Source organism: Pimephales promelas, chromosome 15 (genome assembly GCF_988280905.1).
Source record: "Pimephales promelas chromosome 15, fPimPro1.hap1.1, whole genome shotgun sequence".
Classification (NCBI taxonomy): Eukaryota; Metazoa; Chordata; class Actinopteri; order Cypriniformes; family Leuciscidae; genus Pimephales; species Pimephales promelas.
This window is the reverse complement of record NC_142783.1, coordinates 23,270,655-23,296,335: the sequence shown is the minus strand read 5'-3', so window position 1 is coordinate 23,296,335 and position 25,681 is coordinate 23,270,655. Positions and strand designations below refer to the sequence as shown.

Sequence of the window (25,681 nt, the reverse complement as noted above, 5' to 3'; positions counted from 1 at the left end):
GCTGTGGTGCTCATCGCCTTGTTGCATATGAGTAGCCTTATCATTTGAAGCGTAGAGTTGTTTCATACACAGTGAACATAGCCAGTATTAGACTGAAATCCTTGAATAAGTTAACTCGATAGCACAGTGAATTTTAATGTTAATCATGGGACGCTAAATATAATTTTGGCTTTAATAAGATTTCCAAGTAGGCTATAGCCTATGCAATAATAATGGTTTCCTCCATGATTTCTGTTACGACAATAAGCAACTTCAAAAGTTTGAAGTAATATTTCAGGTGTCATTTGCGTTATTTTTAGCTCTACAACAGTGTGTTATGCTGCTTAATATTGCAAACTGGTAGGCCTATTTCTTTGATATATTTTACCGGCGAACAAATCGGAAGTCTCGCACATTCACGGAAAACATCTTCCGTGTTGAAAAATAAAGTGAAAGCAATAGCTGGGGCACGTTTCAATAAGGAGGTTCAACCAACTAAACTTCTGAGTTGACTTACCCTGAGATGGGAAACTCTGAGTTTTCGGTTACAGAACAGCTGAATTGAGTTAGTTCAATCAACTCTGAGTTGACTGACTCTGAGTTAAAGGTGCAGTGTGTAGATTTTAATGTCGTCTAGCGGTTCGGTTGCGAGATGCACGAATGTTGCAGCCCACTGCTCACCGTGCATTGCGCAAGTAGCGCTGCTGAAAAGCAAGGCGGGAAACATTGCAGTGATCTGACAGCTGTGAAATAAATCCAAATTGTGGAAACCTGTGAACTTTAGTTTGAGTTCTTACGCTATGTTTTACTCACATTTCTGACTTCACCATCAATCACAGTTTGCGCGACTTAATGAATTGACGATTTAGCCTAAATGCAAGGAAATTCAATGACAAAACATGTTATGGATTTTTGATTTTGATTTTATTTTCCTTACAAAAGCAAAGGCAGTAAAAAAAGGAAACACAGCTTTAGTATATCAATATTGTTTGACAGAAACACAATGCATTTGAAATGTAATTTGAAATTAAAAGTTTTGTGAAGCAAACGCCACAAAATGAAGTCAGCGTTATCTGATGTTTGGGCAAGTTCGATATTGCAGTGGTTCGTCCGAACTTGTTTAAATGTCGGAGGACAAATGGCCGGTTGTCCTGACAACCCTTACAGCCAGTTTTCAAAATGTGATGATCGAAACACTGACAGATACACAGCTCTTTAGGGGGAGAAATGTTCGACTTAAAAGTCTAAGACGCTTGTGTGTGTTTGTAGCGCGTTTCAGATGTGAAACTAAGACTGATAGTTACAGCACCCTGACTGGAAGTATGCTTAAGTAACACACGGAAAGATTCATAAACATGCGAACCATAAAGTGATACAAACACCTCACGTCCTGTCCAAGAAATGATAGGCCTATCATAAGCAGCAAAGAGGCAGCATTAAAAAGGCAAGTTTGTCGTTGAAATAATAACATATAACTTTTTAAAAATCATGTCAACACACAATATTATGATAATTATGTCTATTTACAATTAATATTTACAATGTACCTTGTTGATCATAATTGCTCATGTTATAAAATAGTTGTAGATAAAATACAAAAGGTACAAAAGAGGTAACTGGTATTTACAAGGGTCAATATTGACATGTCTGTAGAAACTGATTATGATTTAACCGGCAGGTGAGCTTGTCTGTTTCCATAGCGACAGTTCTGGCACCGCAGAATCTGGCTCACAGTCGTGCTTTTCGATCGAGAGAAGCTGCCAGCAGAACCAGGTGTGGTGTGGCAAGGGGATGATGTCATTTATAACTCCATTAGTGTGATCTGGAAGTGGCTGATCATAATTTCAGTGATCTCGATGAGGAAGGCAGAGTGGTTGCTGTAATGCTCAATAATGTTGTCGTCCATGTTCACAAAGATCCTGTGGATAGATAGTAAGAAAGAGAGAGAAAATAAGTTGTAGAAATTCTGCTGTAGGTTCAAACATTTTTTTTGAATACACAGTTTTTAATGAATACACATAAGAGAGTGTAATATGACAACAAAGTAATTTCAATGTAAAAACATTAAAAAACTATAATAAGAGTGAAAGGTGATATATGTTGGTACCATTGTGTATTTTTAGAACCAAACACACACAAACTACATCACTGTAAAAAGTGATCAGTTGACTTAAAGCAAGGACACACGCTGCCTTAAAACTTTTTCCACACAACTTAAAATTAAATAAAGCTTCATGCGTATTGAAAGATTAAGGCAACAGGTTAGCTCACTTTTTTTGAGTTAAGTCAACTGATACATTTTTAAGATGATATTTTAGATAAATAGTAGTTTCTCGTCGGCACAAAAGCCACAACGCTTTAATTCTGACACCCGGTCATTGACATTTGCACATCACTCCACATTACTTATTTTAAACATTATGATTGTGTGTGTTGAGCTGTTGAGAGACACTGACCGACGTTCAGATGAACTGTGCCCTACCGACTGCTGAACGAAACCTTAAGCATTCATGTTCAACCCTCTAAAGCATTCATCATTCCTTCTCTAAGGGCAAACCCTGATTTAGATCCTTAGAAACACAAATCCTTATCTCACGACTTACGCAATCCATTTTTTGGCAAAACAGTCGTCTCCACCGGCCAGCGTGTATACGATGTTCGGATGTATGACAGACAAAGTGAGGCTGTGCCAGCTCTTCCAGCCCTGAGGGTGGAAGGAGTCTGATTGAAGATTGGGGCGAAAGAACGAGCAAGAATGTGGCTCGACCTGTCCCTATCCCTCAGCCATATCATCAGCTAACGGCCTGAGGAAAGTTGAGCTCCAAGTTACACAGCTCTAGGCTAGGTTGATTAAGACAAAAGCTTTTTTTTAAAAGTCCTGGACATGTTTCTTTGACCTATCTAGGTCGAACACTCCTTGAACGCTTCAGCAGGGACGTGGAATACAGCCATATAATTATATGCTTTATTTTAATGCCTTCTACTTTATGATGCACTGAAGTGAGTTATTCCCACACATGTTCTTCAATGGATGAGTGAACAGGTAAACGCAAATATCTACATGGTGTCATGGGTGATCACCAACCAAAGAGATAAATGCTGTTCTCAGAGGTCTCTTACACAACCAGACACCAGCGCCACCTTCCTATCAGAGCCCTCATCTCTACTGTTTCTCTCGGAGCTTCATAAACCCCAAACAAAAAAAACATACAGCGCAGTCATATGACTACCTATGTTGAAATCATCTTGTCTTCCTCCTTTTCTTTTGCTTTTAATTCACTGTCTTTAAAGGGGAGCAGCAATCATCACATTCCAAACACTATAGATCTCCTGTCAACCCGGTCTGTCGACTTTGCTTCCTGGCAGCTTGTCGAGATGGAGCTCAGATTATAAGAAATGGGTTTAACAGTCGTTCGTCTCTATGTAAGAGCGTTTCGACATCCCTCTATCTGTATCTGTGACTTAGTCACAGCTTGCAACAGTCCCCAAACGTTGTCGCCCAGTGAAGTTTAGCTTAATCTCACTCACCCTCTTTTGCACTTCTTGAAGATTTTCCCAATGGTGTCTTCTTGCATACCGTACTTTTCTGAAATCTGAGAAGGAATAAATGAGTCATGTCTTAGGTCCAATTCCTCTCAAGGTTTGAAGTGAGATCTTTGCTAAAATGCGTAAAGGAAAGAGAGGTTAAAAAAAAAACTCACCGCTTCTCTCAGGCCCTTGAGGGTTGGCGTGTTCAGCATGAGGGCATCAAATACTTCCTCGGTCTCTCGTCTGACATAGAGTAAAACTGAAGATAAAATAAAGAATCCACTATCAAAACACTGTGGGACTGCGATTTTTATCGTGAAACAAAGTGAGACTGAGATTGTTTTGTTATGTTAAAATGATCCTGAGTCTTCTGTACCTCTCTGTTGCTCGTCTTGGCGGGCTTGTTTGCTTGGAGGTGAGCTGCTCTGGTCACCAACGTCTGCGTAGCTGCTGACACGTTTCCGTGATGTCTTGTCCATTTCTTCCAGGCTAACAGGGGGCACCTGGACAATAACAAAGAGATTAGTTGTTAAAATGTCACATGCTGATGATAATGACAGCAATATTATCACAGTGACATCTTGAATGCTGCAACAATGCCGAACAAAATGTAGGGTGGTCTCATGATTTCCTAATCTTTTGCTAATATGCTAAATACGTTAACATGGGCTTTGGCTTCGTGTAAAAAGGCCAACTGGTGCTATGAAATGATGTTGAAATCTGGACTGTGGGATAAAGGCCTGTCGGAACAGTCTCCATCCCTCCTCTCTCAGCCCGTGTAAACACAGCTGAAAAGCATCTCTTCAACACCCTCAGAAGAAGTGTGTGTGCGTGCGTGTGTTTGAGCTCCCACGGGTTAATCCCTGTGTCAGTCAGCATGGCCGTCCCCATCTCAGGTGAGTTTCGCTCGCTGTCATGTAAACTCTGGAGCGCACCAGTTAGCATGTCTGATCTCGAGATCACTTTCTCTCTTTTCCAAGCCCACTTCTTTCCCACCACATTTTTTCCCACACTTTTCCCTCTCTCGCTCCCATACTCTCACAGCTCGGGGGGGTGGTGAACATGACTCAACAATGCTGCGGTAAGCCGCATAAGGATGTAGGGAAGAGCACGTGTGTGTGTGCGTGTGTATATGTGTGAAAGACAGACGTACCAGGCCACAGCGCTGCATGGTGCTGAAGTGCATCTCTGGGATGAATAAAACAGGTTGTGTGACGTGATCATCAAGAGTTTTAAAGTAGGTAGAGTCCTTTCCAACAGAGCTTGAGACTAGGGACTGTTTGCAACCTGAGGAGAAGAAAAAACGTTTCATAAAGGCAAAATTAACGACAATTAGATCCTTGTGGAAAACACCGCTTGGCTAGTAGCCCGCAGGTAATTTAAGCTTGTGAGCCCTCTTTTACACATCATTAGTCACAACATGGACACCAAACGGGGAACATTTGCTCTGTATTCTCTTTTATGATTTTGCTAATGGGTGTTCCCTGAGAGTCTCAGGCTGTAATTATGTGACTGACGGCACTCACCATTGTTGCTGGAGTCTGCAACATTTTTGGTCCTCCTCTTGCTTCTCTTCCTCTCCTCGTCTCTCATCTTCCTCTCAGCACCCTGCAAGCATTTAAGAGCAATAAAACATTTAGAATCTGAGCAAATCAAAATTTCTCTGGCATATCCAATAATTCATAACAATTAATGAATAATTTCAACTCTTAAAACACGAACTGCCCAGATGCTTTTTAATGACATAGCAAAGGGTATTACCAGTAAGAAATAACCTTCATTTTTTTAACTCTTCTTCCATACTTCTTAATAATATTTATTGTGAAGTATATATACAACCCTTCAAAAACTCCGAGTTCATGTCTAGTTTAAATGTCAGCTGTGTAGAAAATATGCATTTGATCCAGCTAGAGAAACCACAGCTATGCAGCAAATGCAATGCACTCTGTTCACCTTCTGCTGCTAAACCAGTCAGACGTGTGTTAAATCTGACCTTCCCATCATGAATTAACCCCCACACAGTCAATCAGCTAATAACTAAGGCCGACTTGAAACACTCAAACGACCTTTAAAGAGATGAGGGAGATAGCGCAGTGTGCTGACGTTTATCTGATCAGCTCAACAAAAGAGATCAATAGGAATCAGTTAGAGGTACCAGACAGAGTAAGGGTGAGAGACATCGAAAGAGTCAAAAGAAAAATGCTCAGTTATTCAGTGTCTTTTTTTTCTGCTTCAGTGAAAACAGTTATCGCGTAACCAAATCAGAGGTCACGCCGCTTTATGACTTAGTAGGTCATGAGTCAGGACGTTGTTTTGTTTTAGAGTTTATGACGCAGTCTAAGATGAGCCAAACAAGCTACAGAAATCCAACGCACACCCTGATAATGAAACTTAATGTTTCTGATCAAGACTTGAATTGTATGCGTGCATCTATTCACACTGTTACAAGATTCAAGATTATATTTTTAATTGAATAATATGATTGTATTTTTTATAAATATATTATTAAAAATCTAAATATATTTCATAAAAGTTAAATATTTTGTTTTACGTTTTTTTCTAAAAATAAAGGTTACACATAATTGGGCACTGGCTCACCTTATCGCAGAAGATCTTGACCTGACAAACAGCTCTGTGAATAAGACGGTTGTTCCCTGAGCTGAAATCATACGTGTCGATCTGAAGATTCAGAGGAAGACCTTTGACCCCCTTCTGTGAGGAGAAGTCAGTGCTCAGAGAGTTGATGCCAATGTGCACCTGTGAAACACATCAGATACATGAAATCTCAAGGAAGTATTGTTTAAATAGGAAGCTGGATTTGTTATTGAACAACATGACAGTTTAAATAGAAAAATAAAAATGCAGAGTAAAAGAACATGCATTGTTTAGTTCATGCGCAGGCCTGTTAAAAACAAACCTATGCTTTGACAAAAGGAAGGGTCAGGGATAAGACACATTAGATGCGTCATATGCAAATATGGCGTGATTGGTTGTTCAATAATTCCAATTCATTTCAAAAGAAAAGGAGTGTCCATATGGAGAACAACATGGCGAGATCCAACATGTTAGAACTGGAGACAAAACAATAAAAAATAATCATCTAAATATTATGATGATGCATAAACTGAAGGAATAAAAAAATGAATGAACAGGTGCCGATGTCCCAGAAAAATCTAATATATTTGAATTCAAATTCTGATTAGAAAAAAAGGGCTGTTGCCATATTGCTTGGCAACTATAAACATTCTAACATTAGACTAATGGATTATGATATTTGACAGAAGAATTATTTATTTAGTTCCAAGCTATAAATCTTAAAATGGCTTTCGTCATAGTGCTGGAGTTGCGATTTTATTAAGTCAATAAAAGTGCGTTGCAGTGATTGTATTCTTTCTTTACGTCTCTGCTCCACCTGCTGTGAGTTTCGTTGTCCCACCCATTACTACCCTAGGGGCATGCTGAAATGTGCCCTATTTCTCTTTCTTTTTCTCTTCTTTCCTGCTCGCTTCCCTCCCTCTTTCTATTTTATTCCCTATAATGACAGGTGCCTAAGGAGGCTGCATACCGAAGATACCACTGCTCTCTGACACTCCTCTAAATGATCCTCCTTTCAACCCATCATTTCACAAAAACAAGTGACAGGTGGATCTGTGCGTGTTTGTGGTTTTTACCTTTGCTTCTTCATTGGTGTTCCAGATAAAGGACAGAGCGTTGAAAGCAACCTCTTCCAAGTTGCTCACTCCACTGAAAACTTCCTTGTAGTCAGCTGAGAGTCAATATAGAAGAATGTATGCATATAAGTTGTTTTCAATTAAACACATCAATCAAAACCTTCCACCTGAAATGACATCTGACTTAGTAAGTCAGTATTGTCTTTTTTTTCCCCAATAAAATTAATAAAAAATGATGAGCCATGTAGCCAATGTGATAAATGAAAATATTGTAATTCAACATATCTTTAAATAAATATATCCTTTTGGATGTATAAGATATTTTAACTGGATATTGACAAAATAATTGTTTTTTAGGTAGAGTGATAATTACGCACCGATATCAATGACTCTTTGTTTGACGGTAGGCTGTCGAGCGTGCCAGTGGTTCCAGTACTTTAGCTGCATCTCGGGACTCTTGTCATTCTCAAACACAGCCATGATCACCGTCTGAAAGAGATAAAGGAAAAGAAAGTATTATAACAACCTGCTACTTTTGTGGCTTTTAGAGAGTGGTGACTCCCTGTAGGACAAATACTTGGCGTTTTGCTGTTTACCAAGCGATGTCACCACACTAATACGGTACTCCTTTCTCTCTCCTTTGTCACGCAGTGTGTGCTTTAAACAAAAGAGCCAATCTGTCACACCTTCTTCTCCATCAACTCAGTTCAGAGTCTTACAATATGCAAAAGAATATGAGTTTGGCCTAAGATTTCTTGCCCCGAATCTTCTTTGCAGTTGCACGCCAAGGTTACTAAGCCACAAAATGTCAAAATACGGCACTTTAAAAGATGCTAAATTATCTAGTAACTCTTTGTCTTTGGGGAAGATTACTTAAGGAAAAAAAATGTTTTATGGCGAGCATGAATTCTGACCCTTACGCAATTTTAGAAATTCCCACTGTGTGTTTATGAACGTGTAACTTACTTTTACTTTACTGCATGACACCCCAGCAGTGCTGTCCACTCCCTGCAGCGTGATGGGGTAAAACTGGCCCTTGTTGAGGTACACCATGGGTATTTCTGTAGTTTTGTGCTGGGAAGCTTGTGGGGAGCCAAGAACGAATTGGAAGTCATTCCTACAACAACAACAAAAACTGTCAAATTAAAACATTTCTATGGAACAGCATTGCTCAGTCTTTTACAGCTTGTAATGGCAGTTATTTTTTATAGAGGCAAAAGATTGAGAAAGAAAAACTCTTGACTGATTTCTAAAGGCTCAGACAGCCTGTCTCACCTGTATCTCTCTGGAGAAGAGTTGGGGTAGGAGTATACAGGGCTTGCCTGTCCCACAAAAGCACTGCGGTTGCTAAGAGGCTGTTTTTTTAAGAAAGCAAAAACATGCGTCATAAATCGATGGTAATTATAAACGACAAAGCACCTGTTTTAGGCATTCATGGCACATTTTATGTTGTTGGAATGGCTCAGAAACAACCACAAAAATGATAATAGTTTAAATAAAAATGATATATATACTATTTTAAAATAAAATAAAATATTATTATATTAATATACTCTATATTTTAAATGTGCTATACAAACCTCAGGGGTGACCTCGAGAAAGTTTGGGTGAGATTGCCATGATTTCTGTGACTGTGGGGGGAGGAGGGACTCCAAGATGTTGTTGATGTTGACTGGGAAGCTTTCAGTGCTCGCTAATGGTTGCTTTATGTGGCTGAAGGAAATATTGTCAGAGAGAATTTTCATGATCTGAGCGTTCTCCAGTGTGGCCAGCTCAGGGGAAGAGCTGTTCGGTGTCCTGTGGGGATAAAGGCCAATACATATTATGAACCTTCTAGTTGGTACTCAATCCTTAATGCTATTTACACAAAGTCATCTGTTATCTATCTAAACAATGATGACAAAAAAGTGTTAAAGTCAATAAAAGCTTTGCTAAATCTCTGCATTGTTTATGGAGCTTTCTTTTCATGAAAAGCAAAGCCAAACACTCTGGGCGGGAGCTGTTTGCTACCTAACGCTGATTTTTTTTTTTCACTGTTTGAGTTTCTCGGCTGGGTTTGACATCGGGGAGACCAACAACAAGCTCTATAGCAGCTATTTTTCACTTGCACAAAAGGGTGCTGTGTAGTGACTCAGTCGTTTTTGGGATGGGTTGAAGAAAAGGATTAACAGCTGAACCAGCTCTGACCTCAGATAATCTTTGGCTAAATTACTCAACCTAGCAAAACAGTACAGGATGGAGAAAATGTGGCATTTAAATCTGGATAATTTATGTTCATCTTGCCTTCTGTCTGATACTTTCGGACAGTACTTCTTTACTGTATGCTTAGTATTGTAAGCATTTCGATTCATAAATCATAAAACTTTATGGTCAAACTTACCTCTCCTCTCTGGATTTGTACATGCTGCTACCACGGGTACACGTCATCATCGGCTCTTTTGGGGTCTGAAATTTTTTTTTTCGCAATTTAACTTTTGTATATATAAATTGAATAATGATTAAAACATGTATATTTTAAAAGATAATAATTACCTTGCAGTGGTCATAGAAGATATCAATAGCCAGGTCTTCATCTGACTGAAGTCTGGGTTTACTCTTGCTGATTTCATCCTCGTAAGGCCAAGAGTCCATAGCGTAATTGTCTGAATACCTCAAGTAGTTGAAACTCTCGTTCTGTTGTACCATGAGAGCCCTATGAGAAAGACGAATGAGATATTAGCACAGATACAACATCAAGCCTTTCCAAGAACTGCAACGTGATTTTGCAAATGTCAGTAGTGTGATGTATGGCAAAATGATTTAATAACAGTTTCAAAGGCCACAAAAATGTGCCTCTGGTGCACATACGATGCTCAGTGACAAAAATAAATGAAGTGAACCCTTCAGACTTCAAGCCAAAATGGAAAACCTCCCTAATCACATCATTTCAGGCAAAAACTAAATAAAGAAATGGCTAAATGTGAAGAAGAATGGTGGCAAACATCCGACTTTCTCTTCTCATCTAACTTCTGAAGGGCAAAAACTCTTGAAACGGATCAACGGTCAAGCAAAGCCTAAGTGAAGGAACTTAATTTTAACTCAACACAAGCACCACAAACAAAAGACAAGGATTTGAAGAAGTCCTCACACAGTTAGATTTGTTTTGGGAACTTCCCTGATCTTAGCAATGAGGTGGTCTGCTTTGATAAGCTAAAATGCAAACAGAGCTGTTTAGGCACCTGTGCTCACACTTAATGAAAGAGCATTTTCTCATTTCTTAAAAAAAAAAAAACGGGAAAAAACAAAAAACTGCATAGATTTTTAAATCCCTGTTAAGAACCCCTATTGACTAATTCTAGGCACCTGCATGTTGACATAGACCCCAACCTCTAACACAAAGACTGATGTGTTTCTGTTTTTGGACAGTTACACCAGGCTGTCTGTGAATGTAAGAGACAGAGAATGTGTGTTTGGGTCCTGGTGTCAATTTTCAGCAGAAATTATCTTCATGTACTCATTCATGTGGGGGCCCGCTTACATGCGAGCAGAGGGAGAGTGGGAGAAGAGGAGAAAGACATTACTCAAGAGGAAGAGACAGCTCAGAGCGGTGAAACTGCAAACTACTGTATAACGCAACCCACAAAGAAATCAGATGAATCATATAAGGAACAACATGCATTTGTTAATCCTGCATTAACAGCTCATTTGAGAATGTCTAGACCGTTGCTGATAATAAATCGAATATAATATATTTTTTAAAATGTTAAAAATATATGAAGAGTTCAGATGCAAAAGCCTCTAAATGCCATTTGAAATTTTCTTCTTTAATGATGATTTTTATCAAACTTGTATATTTAAGTTCAGTAATTCCACTTAAATAACAATTAATAGGTAATTATCATTGCCATTTAAGTGAAATCACTGAACTTAAATATACAAGCTTGATAAAAATGATCATTCTAGAAGAAAATTTCAAATGGCACTTAGAGGCTTTTGCATCTGAACTCTTCATATATACCCTAAATAAAACAAATAGGATTTTTGCAAAGCAATATTAAGCTATTAATCTATATTTCAAAAAAGCTATGTGTTCAACACAGCCAAGCAAAAAAAATAAATAAATAAAAAATAACATTGCAAAATCTAATGGAAATAAATTTAACAAATAATGACTTACTCAATCTCCTTGGTCATGACTCCTCTGACAGGCAGTGGTGATACAATCCTTAGTTTGTTATATTGTCTCTTCTCCCAGATGTGTTTGCACGTCTAGTTGAACGTGTGTCTATGTGTTTATGTCCTGATAAATGAAGTGGTTTGATTTGTAACCACATCATCTCTCCATTTATCCACCTAACAGGTTGCCTTCTTTGCTCTGATTGGCTGGCAGCCTGAGACAGGTGTGTGATAGGACAGGTGTATCCTCCCTTAATTCTCTCAGCGCTGGAGAGAAACTTCAGCATGTGTGTAAGTGTGCTTTGAGTGGGGTGGGGGTCTAACTCATTAACACCTCATATAAAAGACTGAGAGTCTGCAGCCACAGGTGTGAAACCAAAGGCTCAGGTGAAAGAACGTGGTTTTAACATGCAAATTAAAGGTTGTGTCATTCTCTCAATATCCAATAGAATGAAAGAGGGAGGTTTTGGCTGCATGGTTTTTATGACCTTTTCCAATTAAATGAAAATATGTTTTATTTTGCTTTATTTTATATTTTACTGTATTCTTTTCACATAGCCATAATGTAGTCATGATGAAGTCATAATTATTTACGTGAGCCTAATTGCTCTCCCATTACACACCATACTTTCCCAAAAATATTATGATTATGTGTATTATGCTTAATTCTTGATCATTTATTTCTAGTTGCAAAGGAAATATTTTTTTTCCCTTCAAAACACTTACTTACTTCAAGTCGTAATGCATCACTTGCAGATACAAATTCTGTCGTGTCAGAATGATGTCAAATATGCATCTGCATCTCAGACGGTAACTGATGCAAACCGATAAAGGACTGCATACCCAACTTTTAAAATCTTTAACATTTTTATTTTGCGTTTGGAAGTTTTGTCTTATTTTGACATCATTTTTGACATTTGTTTTAATTGGAATAATGATAGTTTTGGTGTATTTTATACACTAGACTAATTTTATTTAGGTTAATGAGCAGGATAAGATGTGGACAATATCTTTGCATGTTATCTTTATGCATAAATAAACTGCAGCCATGTTTGTATTTATGTTAATCTTAGTTTTGTTAAGACCTGAAGGTATCTGGCATTGTGTCACACAAGGTGCGTGCTCTGCGGTCTGCCTTCACACACACCCACACAGTTTCACACACGCACACACATCAGACCCCTCAGGCATCTCGAAGTTAAACAAAATGTACAGAGGACATAGATTATAAGATGTAAAGAAGGAAGTCAGGGATGCTGATAACTCTTTAGTAGTTTACAGTAAATGACTGCGAGTTCCTGGACACATTTGCAATTTTCATATACGTAAAAAAAATGTGATTATATGGTGTAGTAACTTTCCATTTGCATTTGAAAACGAACTATGCAAATACAGTGCATATCACATATACCAGATTATTATTAAAATACTGCACATTTTATTCACTAATAGCAAGAATCATATGTCAGAAACATACAGTATTTATCTCAATTCTGTACTGTTAAACTAAAATACATCTCATTATAAAATATTGAGTTTTGAGAATTGTGTTTTTAAAGGTTCAAGCAAAAACTTTGCCATAATTCCTATATAGTTAAAGCAACAGGTGTGAACAGCCACGTTATAAGATCCGCTGTGTTCTGCTGGAAGTGTCAATGTAAAGGGAAAGAGCTCTTAGACTGAGAAGCTTTTCTAAAGGGATCATTTCACACCTAGAAACCATGCAACAACCAAAAAAAAACAACAACACACACACACACACACACACACAAAAAAAAAAACAGAAACCTGAGTAAATGCTCCATCACTGAGGCATTTGTAAAAGAAAGCAGGAGATAGTGAAAGAAAAATGAATATAAGAAGTATCCTCAATTCTAAGGCCCTAGCTGTTTTCACCTGGTATTAAGATGTCTTTTGGTCGATCGGATCACAAGTGGACAACACTTAACAAGGGTATATATGGGGTCTAAAACGTTTTGAGCTTTTTAAGAACTTTTAAAGGTAGTCTTAGAAGTATTTTCTGTAATCTCCGTTGTTCACGTAAATTGCACAAGCTTTTTTTGTCCATTAAATGGAAAGATCTAAGAAAAAAAAAACATGTTCGACCCTTGAAGAAATCGACAGATGGCCGAAAGTTGACAAAAGAGACGGATTAAAACACTAGGCGTAAATGGGAATGCGTTTCCCTCGTCTGCTTGTGATCCGATCCACCAAATTGCATCTTAATACCAGGTGTAAACAGGGCCTAAGACGCCACGAGAGAGTCAATATCACACTCTCTTGTCTTTTTATGGTTTCTATTGTGCACTCAATGTGTAACAAAAACAGAAATCCCTCCATTTGTCCTTAATCCTAAAGTGAAACAGCTTTAAAACCATTTTCAAATCAATAAATGAACATGAACCATCACTATTCACAAAATAGCTCTGAGTATTCTGATTTCTGGAGTAGCTTACTATTGATGAAATAAAATATAAAGTGGGGCTCAAAGGTCTGAGACCAGTGAAAATGCTTCTACTTTGCAACTTGTAATTATATACACATTCTCCAGTACAATTTATATGATGATATAAATGTGCCTGCCCTGTACTGCATATAGCTGATACGTTTTGTAAGTTTGTTTTTCGATAAGCAAAAACAATAAGTTTATACATTCACTTTAAACCACATGCCATTTCCTATTGGTCAAGGTTTATTGGAACTATGAATTGGAGTATGATATGGCTGTTGCCTAATAAATATATCATTACAAATAAAGTCAAGGAAATTTCATTTAAGATATTGCACAAATTTTACCCCGCTAAACATTTTATATCCAAATTTAACAAAGATATAGATGTAAATTGTTTTTTTTTTTTTTGTTTTTTTTTTTGCAACCAGAAAGTGTACCTCATATTTTTTGGCACTGTCAGTAAACAAAGAGGTTATGGTGGGAAGTTTCTAAATTTAGTAATGACAGAATAGATTGCAACTTCCTTTTGTTATATGAACATGTAATAATTGGTTTAGTCAAATATGAAAAAAGTATGGAAAATTAAGCATATTAATTTGGTGATTATATTTAAGTTCCATATTCATCGGTGTAAATTTAGCAATCAGAAACCTCTTTTTGCTGTGGTTTTGAAAGAATTAGAACACTATATGGTTTCTATTAAGGACAGTACAAACACAAAAGCTGTTAAAACCATTCATTTATTGAATACATTTATGATTTTGTGAATTGTCAAAGCCTTTTAATGTCTGTTTGGTTTATACCGTTTTTTTGTATCTTATATATTTTTGTAGACCTAACCCTGGCCCTTTTATTATTATTATTATTATTATTTATTTAATTTTATTTGTTCAAGTTTTGTAACTGTTGTTCAAGCAAAAAAATCATAATAAAAATCAGAGTGAAAATCAAAATGTCAGTGTTTGTGGTTTGCAAACGGTATTGCAGAGTATTCACAGGGTGAAATCAGTTTAAATCTGATGTGCAGCTGTTCATGCATTACGTCTCTCTCACATGCTGATCTGCATTAGCATTATATAAACTAATATGGCTTGTTTTACCTATTAAATGAGAAGAAGAATGTAGTCCAAACAGAAAAAAAAGGGAAAAAAAAGAAAAAGAAAAACTAGGGCTGTGCAAAGAATAATGGCGATTAATCGCATCCAAAATAAAAGTTTGTGTTTACATAATATATGTGTGTGTGCGGTGTTTATTTTTTATATATAAATACATATGCATGCATGTATTTATTTAAGAATAATTTGCACCTAAATACTGAAAATATATAACACAATCTATATTACATATAAATATTTTATATACGAATAACACATTTTCTTATACAAATATATACATGCATGTGTGTATTTATATATACAAAATAATTACACAGAGCACACACAAACATTGCAGTCCTAAAAAACCCCCAACATTTTTCATGTTTATATTTATAAATGCATTTACTCTTTGTAAATTTGGTACCGTAGCACTATTCTCATGTGTAAATTACGTAGTAAACGCATATAATGTAAATGTGATCTGAAATCTTTGATCTGATTTTGTTTACAAATGCTCTCAAGTTCCTTGTTTGGTGAAAAAGGTTGTCTATTTAATCTCAAATGTACAACAAAACCACTACGAAATGCCAGTTTATATTTGTTTGAGGGGAGAAATGACTTTATGACCTGAAAGATTCAGCTCAATTGTGATTGCACATTTAAACTTCCTCTTAGTACAAAATCAATTATGACCCAATGAAACTGCCAGACGTTGCCCAAGATGCTGAAAGGTGCTGAAAATGTATCCCTTACAGGGTCAAAACCTCAGATCACTCTGCATCATTCATGAGGGATCAGGGGACACACACACACATATTGTAATGGTAAAAAAGAGGTGTGGCCTTTAATATCTGTCAGTCAGATCTAGTTTCATTCTCACACACACACACACACACACACACACACACACACACACACACACACACACACACACACACAAGGATACGGATTACGGATATTGTCATCTTTGTTGGGAAATTTTGTTCTCCTAAAGTATGGGGTTTACCAGGACCACATAGACAATCACACAATCGGAAGTTTCTTACAGTCACACTACAATCTTTATCACGTTTCTCCTCAGGCTATACTGTGACTGTTGTGCTTGAAGGATGCTGAGTTTTAAAACATACCTGCACAGATACATTTGTCTCATATCTCCTTGCAGGGATTGTAACAGAAGACCAGAAATGTAACACGTAGTGTCAATAGCAGTTTCTTGAACCGACAAAGATGAAATACACATCAGGAAACCGGCTTCGTACCTTAATGTAAAATAATGAGTTTATCAGTTTGGTTACGATTATGAAAATAGTGTTAATAAATCAGTAATAATGTGATTATTCAATTAGGGGAATGTTAACGGTGATTTTAAACAAAGAAAAAAAATTGGCTTATATATTCTTAAATTATTCTTAGATAATATATTATCATAGCCTTTAACTCTTTATTGTGTTTTTTTGTTGTTGTTGTTGTTTTTCAAGTTTTTAAATATTGAAATGCTAAACTCTGCCAGAATTTTTTTTAATTTGGGCTACCCAAATATTCCCCATTCATTTAGATGTTATTCGTCTAACATCAGGGGAGGTTAAAAGTTTACAACTATTATTCAGTTAACTGCATGTAGGCTAAGTGTACTATCTGAAGTTAAAAAAAACAAAGAATCATTGTTCGCAATACTGCTAGACATTTTACAAAACAATTCACAAAACAGTTTTCCAAAAAAATATAGAAAAGAACATCAGAAATGGCATTAATTTTTTTTTTAACAGAATCAGAAAGCAGCTTTATTACGCCAAACTGCTCCACAAAACATTTTCTAAATTCTAAGTTGGGTTGTCATGTTTTATGGAGATATTCCATAGACTTACAGATTTTCATACTGTACAAACTGTAGAGTAAGCTGTTTTCCTCAAGGGGACAAAAAAGGATTTGAGATATGGCCATCTTTGTGGGGGCATTTTATTCCCATGACTGATATACACAGCCACAAACGCAAGCTGCTCTTCTGTCAGATTCTTGCCTCATGTAAAGTTTGTGCTATGTCAGTGTTTGATTTTCTGTTAGCAGATCTGGTGAGGAGTAATAGAAATCCTGACAGTCACTAAGCTCTTGTGATGGTCTGTAGGATTCTCACTGGGAACTGGCAGCAAAACTGAATGCGAAACAATCCATCATTACACCATTAAAAGAGGGAGGCATAGAGCAGTTCACTGTTCCCCTACATGATAGGCGTATGCCTCTCTTTCTTTTACTTTTCCCTGGATGAGTTAAGATGTTCCCGTGGGATTGTGAGGTTTCTGTGCTTTCCAGGATTCGTTACACGAAACATGTCAAGACCCCGCATGCAAACGCTAGCACACATGCTTATTGCAAATAACCTTGGAAACATGTCCAAACCATCACCCCGTTACCCTTAGACACCTCTGTAACACGCACATGTGCCCCTCTTCCAAACACAAACAGACGGCATTCTTAAAATCTACCCACACTGAAAAATAATCCCCCTCACCGCTTCCTACTGCTCAGATAGAATTTGCAAGAACTTTTGTTCTAACTTTAGAGAGCACACACACCTCTCAGATGTGCAATAAAAAAATCTCACCCAGTTTCACTCTACAAGTCCTGTCTTGTTGAAGAGAATGAGAGACACCGGAGAGAAAGTGAGATGAGGAGTGTGTGCTCATTCACACAGAATTAATAGCTCGCATTACTACAGAACTTACATTAGATGCTACATTAAATGTCCTTGTAAAGATGACAAATAAAAAAATAAAGTGAAATAAATAAGATATAATTTTACCACTACTATCTACTACAAATTAAACCAATTTACAATATCAAGTACAAAGCAGGGTTATTATTAAAATGAAATAAAACTTCAAACAATGTCTGTCACTAAAATAAATGTTAATGAAATAAAATAATCATTAATAAAATAATTTTAACTATTAATAATCTTTTTGTTAATACAATTAAAATAACCATTTTAATTTATTTTATTTATTTTTGGTCAACATTTTATTTCAGCTATAGTTGCCCAAGCAATATCTCTCATTTTTCGGTTTAACTTGACAACTAAAACAAAAAAAAAAATTAAAAAAACAAAGAGATAAAAAAATACACAATACACTATTAATACAAATGACAAAAACACAACAAAAGTACTAAAACTTTAAAATTTAATTATTATTTTTGATTAATTGTTATTTAAAAAATTTAAAAGAAACATCTCATTGGTACTAAACTAACACTACAAAGAGTGAGTTCACATTTTTTACAAGTTTTCATTTTGTTAATAAATAAACAATAAACAATTCCCTCAACTCCACCCCATTTCAATTCAAAAATGTAAAAAATTAAATTAAAAAAATAATAATGGAGAAATATTATTCTAAAATGGTTAGTTAAAGTTAAAGTTATACTGAACAAATACATAAAGCAAATGCTGTTTTTCAAAACAGAATAGTTTGTGTTTGCATGTTAACATTTTTACAATTCTGTCATATGTCAGTCCCATTTTGTGCAATTTCAAGTCAACAAGGACATTTTTTTCACATTTAAAATAGATCAAACAAGAGAATTTGCTGATTTGGATGACTTATGTATGCTGGCAACAACTCAAATTATAACCCATGAGGACAAATTTTATGTTAAATATTGTTCAATAGATCATTTAAGCCCTGTATCCTTTATATTTCCTAGTTTTTTATACACAGTGGAGTCATTTCATTTATTTATAAATACATAAATAAATATCATTATAATATGTAATTTATTTCAAATTATCATCATGTGATTCATAATGTGATTTTTTTTAACCTGAATTGTTTGATTATTTGGTATTTCTTCTTTTTCCTTTGACTTAACATGATCAAGGTAACAGATTTACTTATTTGATCAGTGACCTATATATATATAGCGCAAAATCTTAAATATTTCTCATTTCTCAAAATCCACAAACGTTATATTCATTCTAATTTCTAAATTAGATTAGGAACGCTTAAAGCTTTAGGCATTTTTTACCTGTTAATGCATCATAATGACTTCCTCTGTATATTATTGTATTTAATCCCAAGGAATAATGGATTAGGAAGAAGATTTGAATCTAGAGAAGATCAGTGGATTAACCAGTAAAGTTGAGTCATGGAGTGAAAGAATGCAGAATGCACCTGCTTCGCTTTAACAGCAGACACCTGCAGAAGAGCAGAGAAGGGACTCGGCTAAGACAAATGCTACATGTCATTATGGCAACTAAAAGAATGGGGCAAAGGAGGGAAAGGGGCAAACGTGCATAAAGCGGAGGAGGTAGAGAAGCAAAAAGTGCCCACAGTAACACAACAGGTTCAACCTGAACTGAATGCTAACAAAGGCTATGATTACAAGGTGCTGAAAAAATGAAGGAACAGACAAACAAACAGAAAGAATGAAACGGGGCCTTTTGTTGCAACCTGATGGCTTTTGAAAAGTCAGGGCTCATCGTGGAAAGCTCCTATTCCCCTGCGCCTGTGTGCCTGTCTATATGTCCATCTCTTCACCACACAGAGATGACGGTTAGCACAAGTCTGCACAAACAAACCATTATTGCATTAACACTGACCTAGACAAGTGACAGTTCACAACGTGTCAAAGACACGTTTGCTTAGCTACTCACATTAGGACATCCCATAGATGTCTATTACAGACTATTCTGACCTGAATTTATACCCCAAAAAGAAAACTTGAAAAAGTTATATCGTTTAAAAAGTTATAATATTTAATCGATGTAATAAAGTATATCTCATGTTATAGTTTATATTTAAATACTGCATTTCTTTGTTTTAAGCATTTATTTGTGAAATCGAACATGAAATCATGCGCACAAACACACTTTTACATAAAGGCCTACATATATGACATGTAATCATTATGTAAAGATTAAATCAAGTTAAAGTTAAAACTGGTTTGTTTATTCAGTCCTTTATGAGATGCTGAAAAAATTAAATGCAGAATAGTCCTTTATAATTTTTATTTTGCCAATTATCTATAGAGATCTATAGGACATATCTATTTTTCTTATATAAAATGAGCCAACGTGCACACAATCATCTTCATTAAAAGTAAAGAAATGAAATGGTCATACCAGGACTGCTGTTACCGCTCTCTCTTATTGAGGTCTTTGATTTGCAGCTCATATCTGTTGCTTTCGGTGACGTGCACTCCATTAAATCTGTATATAGCACGGGCAATAAAAGTAAGTCTTATAGTATGTTATTCTCAACTAGATCTGCTCGACATAACCATGGCAATAACTTAACAATTAAATTCTCAGATGGTACATTAATGGAGAATGTTGAGGAATTGAAATACTTGGGCCTCTGGCTTGACTCCAGCCTCTCCTTTAGGCCTCATATCGATTCTATAGTGAAAAGAGTAAATTATAATTTAAGATTATTATATCGTTCAATTAATTGCTTTACACAATTGATTAGATTAAGAATTGTAACTCAGCTTTTATTTCCTATTATTGATTATGCTGACTTTGTCTATATGAGTACAACAGAATCACACCTTAAACCCATAAATATTGTTTATAACAGTCTCTGTCGATTTGTGTTGAGATGTCCGTTTCAAACCCATCATTGTCATATGTACCAACAATTGAATCTTTTATCACCAAAGGCTAGACGTCAGCTACACTGGTTTCAATTTGTTTATAAATGTATATTTTTTAATTATCCTTTTTATTTGAAGCAACATTTAGTTCTATATAGGTCAACTTATGGTCTGAGACACCTTGATCATCTCTTTTTTTCTGTCCCAAATATATCTAAAGAAATTGGAAGACGTTCTTTCAAATTCAAAGCCCCTTCTGATTGGAACAGCTTACCTTGTTCCTTAAGGTCCATCTCTTCCTTTCCACTCTTTAAGTCAGCCCTTTTAACTTACTTGCAATCTTGTGACCAATGTATATGTTTTCCTAGTATATGAGTTGTGTTTTAATTTGCTTTATTTATTTATTTATTTATTTTGTTTGTTTTTTGTTTTTTCCTTCACTAATGTGAAGAAAAGAGCATGTGTGCGGGGATGTGTACATGTGTATGTATGTATGTGGTATGTATGTAGGCAGTGCATGCATGCATGCATGTTTGTGTGCATATGTGTACATAGGTATGTATTTTTGTATTTGTATGTATATGTAGGTTATATTTGTTTGTTTTTGTGGTTTCGTCAATTATGGTTTTCTCCTGTAATATAGGCTATCCTAATGTCATAGTATATTGTTTATGTGATATGCTTTGGACAGAGTTGGGACAGTTTGGGGTGTTGGTTGTGTGGAAGAGCTTTAGTATGTCTGTAAGTGTTTGGTGTTATCTTGAGGACCCCCTCGAAAATGAGATGTTCCATCTCAAGGGGTTATCCTTCTCCAATAAATGAATTACATAAAGAATTGAAGATCGGATTTATATCTGTTTTGCAAAACACATTTTACTGACCAGGTGTAAATGGAATCGTTTTGATAAATCAGATAGCTATCCGATCTGATAAAAGGCATGAAGTGTGTAAACAGCCCCTAAATAACATTCACTTGCACCTCACATCGTCTGATCTCGTCTTTCCATGGACACACAGACTCTACCTCAATCCTTACCTGTTCCACTTCCCTGCTATCCGTGTCATAGTCTGTCGCGATAACTGCAATATTGTAGTAGCCTACCACGCTACTGACAAGTCAACTGCAGAGGATTGCAAGTAACCGCAGCAAACACAATATTCACGTTTTTTAATAAGGCTATAGCCTTCTTGTTTTGAACTTCATGCATGTGTATTGAATGTTAAACATTAAAGGTGCTTAAAGTTAAAATATCCAAAAAATGAGCTACACGCATCAAAAGATTGAGAAGAAATAAGGTTGATGATATCATCAATGTCATCAAATGACAAGTTATAGTGCTGCAGAGATATTAACCTGAACTTGCATGCTAAATTACTAGCCCCGGCCCGGCAGGTGTCATAATACCAGTTTCGGCAATACACGAGTAACTTGCACCTGATGTCAATCGTATGGAAAGTACAGCCCACTATTACATTTCAGTTCAGGGAAGAGTTCAAAAAATGATTGGTCGATATTATACATGGGGAATACATTTTGGTAAGTTGTAGCATACTGTATTTTTCAACAATGTTCGTGTTCTTTTACCATTAGCTGGTATAGATGATCGGTTCACGTGCACTAGGGATCTGTCGTGTAACATTTACAAGCGCCAAAACGGTATTTATTGTTTGAATTGCGTAATAAAATTGACAGAATCTGAGAGCTGAGATTTTTTATATATCAAAATAACATGCCCCATTGCCATTTTAGGCCCATATTGACACAATAAGGGAATCAATCACTATGCACATTTTGTTTTAGCAAACGCTTTATTTGATATTTGCTTTGGCATGCAGCATACTGTACATGTACCAAAATAAACTGTAAACTGATTGTAAAGTGCTGCATTGTATGAGTGAATGGATCACAGTCCAGTTGTTCTCAGTTTCAACATTGCATTTGTGTATCCATCACGTAATTATTTGTAGACATAAGTTTTTTTGTTTTTTTACATTCTTGCATTGAGAACATTTTAATTAAGTCTTTCAAAGGCAAATGTTATGACACATGATGAAGGTATGGTTACACCCTGTGATCCTCTAATGGCTGTCATTCTGATTAAACGAGTCACAGCCGTGTTATGCTTCATTTCTCCCTCATGGCTGCGCTCACATTGAAGACTGGGGTGTCATTGTCATTGTTGTCTTTTGGATCAATGTTTAAATACCTGAGTGCGTACCAAGGCAAGTCTAAGCCTGTGGAAGTTTAGGAAAAGCCTGCCTTACCACAACCCTCTAACGAACCTTCATTCCATCGCAAAAGTGTGGGGGGGGGGGATCAGGTATCGCCAGAAAAACCTACTTCCGGAGTAAAATGGGAAGGCCAAAAATAGAGCGAAATGGAGTAGCTACCCACTTTTTTTTTCTTCTTCTTCTTTTTTGCCATTGCTGCTGCAATCGTTAACGTTCATGCATTCTTTCTTACTGAAACAGGACAGAGTTATTTGCTAACGCTTTCGTGCTGGAGGGGGTTTAAAAAACAGCCACCCACATATCACAATACAAAGAAGTGACATTAAAAGAGAAGACAGATTTTAAGTCTAGAGGTGAGAGTGTGAAGTGAGTGTGTGTATAGATCCACTCAACTGTGATAGTCATTTACATGGCCCCATAATGTCTATGATTAAGTATCATTTAGTATAAAGTTGTGTTTAGTGTGGGTGTCTAAATCAAGGTGTGCTGATTTAGTCCACATGGCTTGCATTCCAGCTCCTACTCTAGGAAAAACAATTAAAATTATCCCCCCAAAAAATGATTAATTATCGCATAAATTTTAAGGTCCTTTTAGCTTTTCATTTGTAAACTTGAGGGAGAAATTGGAGTCAAATCAGCAAGCGCATCATGAAGAACCTTTCAAATGCGAAAGGCTGACTAGTGGCTTCAAAGTATGAGCCTGCAGGTAGCATGAATAAAGGTAGAGTTGTAGAAACGCCTGACTTAGAGGGAGGAAATGCAGACAACTGGTCTGTCAGCTAGTCAGAATAACCCCCTGAGCACACACACACACACACACACACACACACACACACACAAAGAGTGAGTGAGAGAGAGAATCATGAAAGCTTAGGAAGGATCATAAGAAAGAAAAGAATCATAATTTGTACCCTCAAAAAATGTCATATGTGAAATTCAAGCTCAATGTTTTTGCTGCTTGATGCTGTATCTTTGCTGTGGAAATTCTCTTTTGAGTCTTTGAGAAATTCAATAGCAACAATCAGGGGGGAAAAAAACAGATGTCTTTATAATAAATATAATCGTTTCCATATTGTTAAATTGGGTAAAAACACTATAGTATTATTAAGATTAGCAATTGCAAGTAGTAGCAACTTTAGTTACATTTCGATAAAGAAACAAGTGACTGATAAAACACAGATGTTTCTGTCAGGACCACTATCGTGAAATACGATTGACAATTAGCATTCATTTAGGATTGGCCGTATGGTTCTGTTCTAGGCAAGAACTCCCTGTGCATCCAGCCTACAGCATGGACAAGAGCAGCGAGAGCAGCGATAACTCCTTTAAACAGAACCAACATGAATGTATTGCAGATATCATTGATTCAAGATTTTAAAGTACAACATAATTCGAGAATTTATTTTAATTCAAAGGGCACTCAGAAGGACAAATCCTGAGTGCGCCAGGAGGAGCTGGGGATGGAGGAGGGTAATTAGCTGCTGAGAAGGAGCTTATGTATACAGTAAGGCATCGCATTCCTATAGGTAGACGTGGATCAGCTTATGATCTGTCAGAACTGCCTCTACGCTGAATTTCTCAGATTGTTTTTTTTAGGGAGAAAAAAAAAAATCAGAAAAATAAAATAGCCTAAATGTATAATCATTATAAACAATAAAAACTGTCCTGGAAATGTTGAGTGAGAAAATAGTTTATAATGAAAGCTCAGACTTCAATAATCTGAGCACAGAGAAATTTGCAATCTTTTTTGAAGAATAAAATCAGGAGATCTATTTAATCTTGAGAGAAACATTTTTTTTTCTTCTTTATCAGATGCATTGTCAAAAACAAACTGCACTGAATATTATATACTCGCCCTTATTATGTTCCAAACCCAAGACATTCTTTCTTCTGTGAAACACAAAACGGAAATTATGAATTGCACTGTTTGATTTTTGTTTTGTTTTTGAAGACCTTTAAGCCATTACTATCATATAGCTTCAGAAGACTTGGACTACAGAAGTCATATAGACCACTTTAATCATATTTAGTGCTTTTGCATATTTTTTTGAAGCTTTAAAACTACACTAAATTTTTTCACTGCATAATGCATGGAAAGGAATGACCTGTACACTCATAGATTATATCTTGTTTTGAGTTCAGTTTAAGTCGGAAGAAAATCACCCATAACTGTTTGTTCTTTCTCTGTCAAATAAACCTGTTATTTTAAAATTATGATGCAAACTGACTCAATTTTTGGTGAAACAATTTTTGCATGAAAATTAAAAAGTTGAGTATATTTTAAAGTTGTCAAAATCAAAGAAATATACCTTATGAATTGAGTAAACAACAACAAAACTTAAGTATGAATAAGTAAGAAGTTATCACTGCACTGGCACACATAGTTCTTGCGCTTTTATAAAGCAAAACTTGCAATAGTCTTTTGTCTCTTGGCCTGTACTCAATCTAAACACCCTGTTCACCTGCACCACAATGGTAACCGTCACAAAATCCCAACATAGCAGAAGCACTTTCAATTTCAAACACTAACAGATCTTCTCCTATATTGTGCAAAAGCGAACAAAATTACAATTAATTTCAACACTTGCTCTCCTTATACAGTCCATATCAAACCGTGCTGGGAAAATTAATTACCCACTTTTTGCACATGATTGTTAATTGTGTTCAACTTACTCGATTTCTTATGTTGTTGTTTATGAATTAAATTGATTTGAAATAAGCTGTTGTTCTGAAAAGGGGGATCAGTATAATTTCTCCATTCTCAAAATGTTTCATTGAAATGTTGAGTAAAAAATATAATAGTTTATAGTATATAAATATAGTTAGTCAAATACTAATTTCTGATCAACTGATGTACATTTTAGACAAAATTAACTGTTGGATTTTTAGGCTTTTTTTGGAATGTCCAACTCAAGTAATCACTTAAGTGCATTCAGAAATTGTATTAATAGTTGTTAATTATTGTGAAATATAAA

At 36.0% G+C, this 25,681-nt stretch overlaps 1 protein-coding gene across 2 annotated transcripts in view; it reads right to left on the bottom strand.

Annotated features, from left to right (window-relative positions):
• Nucleotides 1-889: 889 nt before the first annotated feature.
• The window catches only part of grhl3 (grainyhead-like transcription factor 3), a 29,908-nt gene continuing 5,116 nt past the window's right edge, over nucleotides 890-25,681 (bottom strand). The window contains exons 1-15 of one of the 2 annotated variants that reach the window (XM_039683038.2): nucleotides 11,335-11,469; nucleotides 9,711-9,870; nucleotides 9,559-9,623; nucleotides 8,759-8,975; nucleotides 8,454-8,533; nucleotides 8,145-8,295; nucleotides 7,556-7,667; nucleotides 7,179-7,273; nucleotides 6,106-6,264; nucleotides 5,034-5,115; nucleotides 4,661-4,794; nucleotides 3,884-4,010; nucleotides 3,681-3,766; nucleotides 3,508-3,572; nucleotides 890-1,898 (exon numbers count right to left, since the gene is read on the bottom strand). In XM_039683038.2, coding sequence (XP_039538972.1) covers nucleotides 1,781-1,898; nucleotides 3,508-3,572; nucleotides 3,681-3,766; nucleotides 3,884-4,010; nucleotides 4,661-4,794; nucleotides 5,034-5,115; nucleotides 6,106-6,264; nucleotides 7,179-7,273; nucleotides 7,556-7,667; nucleotides 8,145-8,295; nucleotides 8,454-8,533; nucleotides 8,759-8,975; nucleotides 9,559-9,623; nucleotides 9,711-9,870; nucleotides 11,335-11,351 — 1,668 coding nt within the window. In that variant the 5' untranslated portion in view covers nucleotides 11,352-11,469 and the 3' untranslated portion in view covers nucleotides 890-1,780. Of the gene's footprint in view, nucleotides 1,899-3,507; nucleotides 3,573-3,680; nucleotides 3,767-3,883; nucleotides 4,011-4,660; nucleotides 4,795-5,033; nucleotides 5,116-6,105; nucleotides 6,265-7,178; nucleotides 7,274-7,555; nucleotides 7,668-8,144; nucleotides 8,296-8,453; nucleotides 8,534-8,758; nucleotides 8,976-9,558; nucleotides 9,624-9,710; nucleotides 9,871-11,334; nucleotides 11,470-25,681 lie in introns of those variants that run through there. The other variant, XM_089120390.1, reaches the window with a different exon arrangement.